At 57.8% G+C, this 7,921-nt stretch overlaps 2 protein-coding genes across 7 annotated transcripts in view; both read left to right on the top strand.

The window, feature by feature from the left end:
• Positions 1–872: 872 nt before the first annotated feature.
• Positions 873–1,689, top strand: SCT (secretin). Its single transcript, XM_003802799.2, has 4 exons — positions 873–958; positions 1,079–1,180; positions 1,305–1,397; positions 1,543–1,689. Exons 1-4 carry the CDS (start codon positions 873–875, stop codon positions 1,661–1,663), a joined length of 402 nt encoding a protein of 133 aa, XP_003802847.1. The 3' UTR covers positions 1,664–1,689.
• Positions 1,690–3,220: 1,531 nt separating this feature from the next.
• The window catches only part of CDHR5 (cadherin related family member 5), an 8,680-nt gene continuing 3,979 nt past the window's right edge, over positions 3,221–7,921 (top strand). For 5 of the 6 annotated variants that reach the window (XM_023508579.1, XM_023508580.1, XM_023508582.1 and 2 more), the window contains exons 1-7: positions 3,221–3,334; positions 3,410–3,585; positions 3,933–3,983; positions 6,553–6,645; positions 6,739–6,840; positions 6,936–7,046; positions 7,172–7,342. In XM_023508579.1, the coding sequence (XP_023364347.1) occupies positions 3,256–3,334; positions 3,410–3,585; positions 3,933–3,983; positions 6,553–6,645; positions 6,739–6,840; positions 6,936–7,046; positions 7,172–7,342 (783 nt within the window). In that variant the 5' untranslated portion in view covers positions 3,221–3,255. The remainder of the gene's footprint in view (positions 3,335–3,409; positions 3,586–3,932; positions 3,984–6,552; positions 6,646–6,738; positions 6,841–6,935; positions 7,047–7,171; positions 7,343–7,921) is intronic. The other variant, XM_023508581.1, reaches the window with a different exon arrangement.

Below are 7,921 nucleotides of genomic sequence, written 5' to 3' on the forward strand. Positions count from 1 at the left end.
GAGACTCGCTTGAGCCCAGGAGTTGGAGGATGCTGTGAGCTGTAATGCCACGGCACTCTACCCAGGGGGACAGCTTGAGGCTCTGTCTCAAAAAACAACAACAACAAAAAAAACTTCATAGAACTGTACTTCAAAAGAAGTGATGATTGAAAATAACATTCACCCAGGGGGCAAGATGAGAGAGAACGTGTGTGGTGACCAAAGCTGCAGAGCCTCAGCTGAGGCTCAATAAAGGGTGAGGACTCTGAGAAGAGTCCTGAGGAAGGAGTCCCAATCCTGCCCGGAACCTTGGCCAGAGGACGTGGGGACGTGTGACCTTGGCTCCATGCCGCAGGGCAGGGGCAGGCGAGTGGGGCTTGAGTCCACACGAGGCCAGTTTTTATATCTTTTGCTGCAGTTTCCTGGAAAGCTTGAAATATTGAAGAGACTATTCAGAAGTTTACAAATCTCTCATTAATCAAGAGAACAGGTCTGGCCCTGGGTCTGTCCTCTCCAGCGGACTCGGTCAAGGCTCTCTGCACCTGTCACCCTGGCCGGGCCGTCGCTCTTCGCTCCAGAGCCCTTCCTGAGCTCCAGTGGGCGGCGGTGTCCCCGCTGCCGCAGAGGGCCCGCCGGTCCGCGCCCGGCCGAGCCCCTACCCCTCCCCGGCCCGAGGGGCGCCGCCGTGGCGGTGGGAGCGGGCGGCCGCCAGGGCGACAGCTGGAGGGGCGGCCCTGACCTTCCCGAGATCGATGCTGCGGCGCGGCCGGGCCGCCTGGAGCCAGGGCGGTGCTGAGCGACTCCCGCTCGCCCCCCTTCCCGGGCGCCGCTATAAACGGGGCTCGGGTCTCGGCTGCGGCTGAGGCTGCGAGCTCTCGGCACCGCGCCCCGCCATGTCCTCCCGGGCGCTGCTGCTGCTGCTGCTGCTGCTGCTGCTGCTCTTCCTCGGGGCCGCCGCTGCGCGCCCCGCGCCCCCCAGGTGAGCCCGCGTCCCTGGACCCGCGTCGGTTCTTCCGGCCGACCCCACCCTGGCCCAGAACTGTCCGCGCCCCCCACCCCCGGCGTGGCCCTGACCCCGCCTGGTCCGCCAACCACCCAGGGCCCGACGACACTCGGACGGGACGTTCACCAGCGAGCTCAGCCGCCTACGGGAAAGCGCGCGGCTGCAGCGGCTGCTCAAGGGCCTGGTGGGCAAGCGCAGGTGAGGGCGGCAGGTGTGGGCGGAGCCGAGGGGGACACGTGCGGGGCCCAATGAGGTGGGCAGGCTGGATGTTAGACCTCCAGCTCCAGGACTAATTCTCTAATTTGTTGGGTGTGTGGGGCAGCGAGCAGGACAGAGAAAACAGCACAGCCGGGTCCAAGCCCATAGAGGGCCATTTCTGCCTGCTGTGGTCCCGAGCGCCCGCTCTGCTGCCCTGGTGAGCACCCCGCTAGCTCCCCCATCCCCCTTCCATATCCTGGGGCCCCAGGGATATCGCTGGTGACCAGAGAAGGCCCACTTTCACCAGCTGGGTGGGGTCACCAGCTCCAGGCCCCCAGCCCCTGAGCTGCCTGTCTCTGCAGGACGCCCCTGAGAGCCCCCCTGTATCGGACCTGGTCTCCCTGGCTGCTCCCTGGGCCCAGGTCTGGGGTTATGATTTCAGAACCAGCAGCTGCCACTGCTAAAGGAACCCTGCGGCCCTGATAAGGCCCTGAGGGGGAAGGATCCTCCTCACCACTGGATCTGGTCAACGAGCTCGCTCGGAAAGGGGAGAGAAGATGGGGGAGGGAACTTATACTTGGCATCAATAAAGGAAGAATTCAGACCCTGGCCCCCTGAGTCTGGTTGTCCCTCCTCTGCTATGGTGAGCCGTGGTGTGTCCCTCCTCTGCTGTGGAGGCAGCCCTTGCTCAGTGGGGCTGTCAGGTGAAGAAGGCAAGAAGGCCCTGCCTATCCCATGGAAGGGCTGTGACCACACCCAGCTGCCCTTTAAACTGGGGGCCAGTCAGGCGCCTCACCCTTATCTTTGGCATAAGGGACACCTCCTGTCCCGGCTGAGCTCCCCTGCTCCCGCCCTGGCCCTTGTCATCCACTTAGCAAATATCAGAGGCTCAGGACACCCTGACTCCTGCCCCAGGGGCCACATGGTCAGCGTTTATGGAGGTGGTGATGGGGAGAGTGTGATGACAGGGCTCAGGTGAGAGGGGGAGTGGTTGCAGGTGGGGGTGTCCTCAAGGATGCCAGGAGTCTACTCCAGAGTAAGGACTGTAGACTGTAAATCTTAGCACCAACTTGTCAGCCTGTGTGGTCTGAGACCAGGGGTTTGGCCATTCAGAGTCTGTGGAGGAGGGACACAGATGACTCCAAGTGGGGGTGGTACAGGAGACCTTGTGGCACAGGGTCAGGGAGTGGAGCAGTGTAGCTCAGCGCCAGCAGAGGAAGGCCAGGAGCCTCAGGTGCAAAGGGGTCCCACTGCCCCATCAGGTGGCCCCTCCCCCCCCACTCCACCCTACCCACCCCATCCCACCCCCGTGCCACCCCATGGCCTCTCCCCAGCTGCTGGGGGTGGGGGATTTGGGTGCCAAAGAAAGGGGCAGGGCAGGTGGGGAGCTGCACTGGACTCCCCCTCTCTGTTGGGCATGGGGCCCTCCAAGATCCTCCAGCTGCCCCTCACAGCCCTGCCATCTCTATCACAGGGGCCCTGCCCAGCTCCACCCAGAGGACAGGCAGGGGTGTCCCCAGGACACAGAGAAAAGGGCCTTTTCTCTTGGGAGCTGGATAAGCAGTACAAGGAAGGGGAGTGGGCCTGGAAGGGAGCCTCTGATGTCAGAGCTGCAAGGGGTAGCCTTAGGGACTTTGTATAAAGGAGATTCTAGAGGAAGAGCTAAGCAGAGGGCAGCCTGGATTTGGGATGGAAAACCCAGACACAGGGCTGAGCCCAGCACTCGCCTTCTTTCCCTAGCCCTCTGCCTCTCCCCAGTCTGCACCCACCCCTAGCTTTTACCACCCCAGTTCCCAGGCCATGGCCAGCCTTAGCCACTTGCCACTTTGGTGCCTGTGGGCTGAGTCCCCAGCAGACCCCACACATGGCCCAGCTTGGGACAAATGGCCACTTCATGTTCTCTGGCTGCTGCAGCTGGACTGAGCCGGCCGGCGGGAGTCCCCTTGGTGGAGGCTGGTCATAAAGATCATAAATTGGGCGGTGCCTGGCAGGGACAAAGGTCCCTGCGGCAGGAACTTTGCCAGTCCTGGAGGCCAGACCAGCTAGAACCCTCCCGCCAGGAGCCAGCTGCCAAGATGGGGGCTTGGGCCTGGTTATGGCCACCCCTGCTGCTCCTGGGTCTGCTTGGTCGACCCCCGGGTGCCACGGCCCAGGGTATGTGCTGGGTAGGGGTGGGCAGGGCTGGGTGGCTGGGGCTGGGGCACTGACCCCTCCTCTCCAACTTCACAGTCTGCTCTGTGAGCAACACCTTCTTCGAGGTTGAGGAGAACACAAATCTCACTGAGCCCCTGGCTGACATCTATGTCCCAGAGGGCCAGCAGGTGGTCCTTGGACCCTCATCCACCGCTTTTGCATTTCGGATCCAGGGGAGCCAGCTGTTTCTCAATGTGATTCCTGATTACGAGGTGGGCTGCAGGCTGGCTGGGGTGTGCCCCACGGGACACAGGCAGGCACCCACGCCCTCTTCTGGAGTGGGGTTCCCTGGGGATCTTAGGGTCACACTTTCCCTGGAAGGGCCTGAGAGCTCTGTGCTCCTCAGGCAGCCACTGACCCCTCTCAGGCCCTGAGAGGTGGGGTGGGTCTGTTTGGCTACCAGGGCCCATGCCCTCAGAGCGACCACCAATGAGAGGATGGGGACCCTGGGTCATCACCTGCCCGTCTTGACCCCAGTCTTCCCACTGTGAAATGGGGACAGTGGGTGTGGGTGCTGGGCAGGGAATTCCCAATTCCCGAGGCCCCTCTGCCTCTGCAGGAGAACGTGTTGCTGCAGGCCCACCTGGAGTGCATGAGGGGGGGCACGCTGGTGAGTCCCGCCCCCATCCCTCTCCCACTCCATTGCTGGGGTTCAGCTGGGCTCTCTTCTGCCTGTCCAAGGTCACTCCTTGGTGACCTCAGCCAGGTGTGCTTTTAAATGTCACCCCTCCACTGAGGACACCCACACTTCCTCCAGCCAGAGTCTGTCTTGAGCTTCAGACACAGGAACCCCATGTACTCCCCATCCCTGACATCTGTCCAGCAGATACCCTACCCAGAGAAGCTCCAAGGTCCCCACTGCTCCCCTACACCGCCTGCCGGTTACTGGGACCTTGAGTCTTGCCTTTCCTTCCTGGGCCAGACCCAGAATTGCCCCCCTTCTCCCACCTCCACCCCCCACTAGACTGTCAGCACCCACACTTCTTTCTGAAAACTTTCCACCAGTCCACCTGCTGCCCTTTGCCCTGCTCACCTCAGTCTGTTCTCCCCAAGGCACAGCAGTCCCTGTGGGCCTCTCAAGCCCTGCTCTGCCTGAAACCTCCTGCACTCTTTCCTCAAAGCTGAATCCACTGCCAACGCCCCTGCCCACAGCCCTGCCCCTTGGCCTGGAGCAGTGTGAGAACTCCTCAGCCCCACTCAGCTCTGGGCTCCCCGTCAGGGGATCTCCCAGCCACCCTGCTGGAAGCTGCTGTGTCAGCCCCTCTCCATGCAGCCCACCCCAACCTACTTTATTTTCTAGCATTTTATTTAGTAAAGTTGCAGAAGAGAGCGCAAGCCCATACCCACCCAGAGTGGCAGCACATTACCCATAAGTGCCTCAGGACATGTCTTTAAAATACAAGGACCCTTCTTTTTTAAACATAGCTGTGGTACCAGCTGTCACGCCTGAGAACTGCAGTGACTCAGAGTCACTGCCACACATCCAGCAATTGCCTGTCCTCCCTGTGGTCTCAGAAGGTCTTTTACAATTTTTTGTTTGAATCAAGATCCAAGCAAGGCCCACATAATGCAACTGGTTGATATTTCTTTTTCTTTTTGGAGACATTCTCACTATGTTGCCCTCGGTAGAGTGCTATAGCATCACAGCTCACAGCTACCTCAAACTCTTGGGCTTAAGCGATTCTCTTGCCTCAGCCTCCCAAGTAGCTGGGTCCACAGGCACCTGCCACAACACCCAGCTATTTTTTTTTTGCTGTAGTTGTCATTGTTTAGCAGGCCGTGGCCAGGTGCGAACCTGCCAGCCCTGGTACATGTGGCTGACGCCCTAACCACTGAGCTATGGGTGCCAAGCCCAACTGGTTGATATTTCTCTTACGTTTCCTTCCTTCCACCCCCCTCCCTCTTTTCCTTCCTCCATCCCTCCTTTCCTTCTTTCCTTCCTCCATCTCTCCTTTCCTTCCATCCTTCCTTCCCTCCCGCTTTCCTTCTTTCTTTTTCTTGAGACAGGGTGTCACTGTTACTAAGCTGGAGTGCAGAGGCATGATCACAGTTCACTGCAGCCTTCAACTCTTGGGCTCAAGTAATCCTTCTGCCTCAGCATCCTGAGTAGCTGGGACTACAGGCATGTGCCATCATGCTCAGCTAATTAAAAAAAATTTATTTAGAGACAGGGTCTTGCTATATTGTCCAGGCTGGTCTTGAACTCCTGAGCTCAAGTGACCCTCCCACCTCTGGTGCTGCCTCTCAAAGTGCTGGGATTATAGGCATGAGCCCCTCCCTGCCCAGCCTGGCTTCTTATGTTTCTTTTACCTTGATTTTTTTGTTGAGACAGGGTCTGACCTTATTCCCTGAGTAGAGTGCAGTGGTGTCATCATAGTTCACTGCAACCTCATACTCGTGGGCATCCTGCTGCCTTAGCCTCCTGAGTTGCTGGGATTACAGGCAAGCACCCTGACACCGGCTGGGTTTTTACTTTTTGTGGAGATGGGATCTCACTCTTGCTCAGACAAGTCTTGAACTCCTGAGCTCAAGCAATCCTCCTGCCTCAGCCTTCCAGAGTACAAGGATTACAAGTGTGAGCCACTGTACCTGACTTACGTTTCTTTTAATCTATAAATTCTCCTCTGTTATTCCTTTCTTGGAGATTTATTCATTTCTGGAGATGGAGTCTCTCTCTTGCGAAGGCTGGTCTCAAACTCCTGAGCTCAAGCAATTCACCCACTTCAGCCTCCCAGAGTGCTTGGATTATAGGTGTGAGCCACTGTGACCAGCCTTTGGAGATTTATTTATTTATTTATTTGCAGTTTTTGGCCAGGGCTGGGTTTCAACCTGCTACCTCCGGCATATGGGGCCAGTGCCCTACTCCTTTGAGCCACAGGCGCTGCCCTGGAGATTTATTTTTGAGGAAACTCAATTGTTTTGCAGTTTTCCTCATTGGAGATTTTGTTGGTTGTGTTCCCAGACAGTATCTGTCCTATTTTTTTCCCCAGCACCCCGGCTGCCTCTGGTAAACTTTATGAATTAAATTACTTCCTGTTAATTGTAACTTCTGCCAGCATAGGCTAGTCTCTTCCCATCCCTGTGTCCCACCACCTACAACCATGCAGTTAGATATACCATAAGCCCTCACCAACATATGCTGAATGGATGTATGGACTAGCTGATGACCCCCTCCCCAGGTGACCCAGCTGAGGGTGTTCGTGGCAGTGCTGGACGTCAATGACAACTCCCCAGTGTTCCCCTTCACAACCAAGGAGAAGGCTGTGGAGGAGGTGGGCATGGGCGCCTGCGAATGGGCTAGTGGCTGGGGACCTTGACTTCAAGGAGGGTCCATGCAACTGGACCAAACCCCTTTTCACCCCCAGGACACTAAAGTGAACTCTACTGTCATCCCTGAGACAGAGCTGGAGGCTAAGGACCCAGACAAAGATGACATCTTGTTCTATACCCTTCAGGAAGTGACCCCGGTCAGCGCTGCCCACCCTCCCCAGCACTGCCCTCTGAATGTGAAGTTGCTCCTCCTTACAGGGTTTTAGGTTGTGCTTGTCCTTATCCTCTCTAGGGTGCCAGTGACTTCTTCTCCCTGGTGGGTGCAAACCGCCCAGCTCTGAGACTGGACCGGCCCCTGGACTTCTACAGGTTGCCGAACATGACCTTCCAGCTGCTGGTGCGGGTGAGCAGGTCATTCTGGCCCTGAGTCCTGGGCCGGTGAGGAGGTCATTGTGGCCCTGAGTCCTGGGCACTCAAGGCCCCTCCAAGCTGCTCCAAGCCCTGAGTTGGCAGGGCGGGCTATTACAGGACACTACAGAGGAGAGTGCAGAGCCCAGCCACACGGCCACCGCTACGCTGGTGCTAAAGGTGCTGCCTGCAGACCTGCGGCCCCCATGGTTCCTGCCCTGTTCCTTCTTCGATGGTTACGTCTGCATTCAGGCCCAGTACCATGGGGCTGTTCCCACGGGACACAAGCTGGTAACGGGGTGGGGTGGGGGCAACGCAAGATTAGCGAGCTGCAGTCAGGCTTGGCACTGGGATTGGGGGCCAGGATTGCCTGATGGAGCTCGGGGGGCCAATTTCAGTTGTGATTTTGAAACAAATTGTGAACATTCCTCATAAATCAATTCCTGCAAGCTGCATGGTGGTGAGATGAACAGACCCTGAGATCATCCTGAGGAACATGGATCCCACTGTCTTTGGGGCAGAGCCAGGAGGCCTTGGGCTGGGATGCTAGTGACACTGGTGTTCCCAAGGAACAGCAACATCTGTGCCCAGTGAAGAGCCACCGCTGGGGCTATACAGGCTTCCTGCAGGCCTTCATGGTGCCCACCCCTGACCGCCCCTGGTGCATGAGAGGTGGAAGTCCAGCCCTTCCTACCAACCCCCTCTTCCTAAATGTTTGCTCACCCATCCATCAAAGCATTGTTGAAACTGATGAGGCTCGATGCCTGTAGCTCAGCAGCTAGGGCACTACCACATACACTGGAGCTGGTAGGTTTGAACCTGGCCCTGGCCTGCCAAACAACAATGACAACTACAATAAAAAAAAAAAAA

This window comes from Otolemur garnettii, unplaced genomic scaffold (assembly GCF_000181295.1).
Source record: "Otolemur garnettii isolate 467f Iridium unplaced genomic scaffold, OtoGar3 scaffold00260, whole genome shotgun sequence".
Lineage (NCBI taxonomy): Eukaryota > Metazoa > Chordata > Mammalia > Primates > Galagidae > Otolemur > Otolemur garnettii.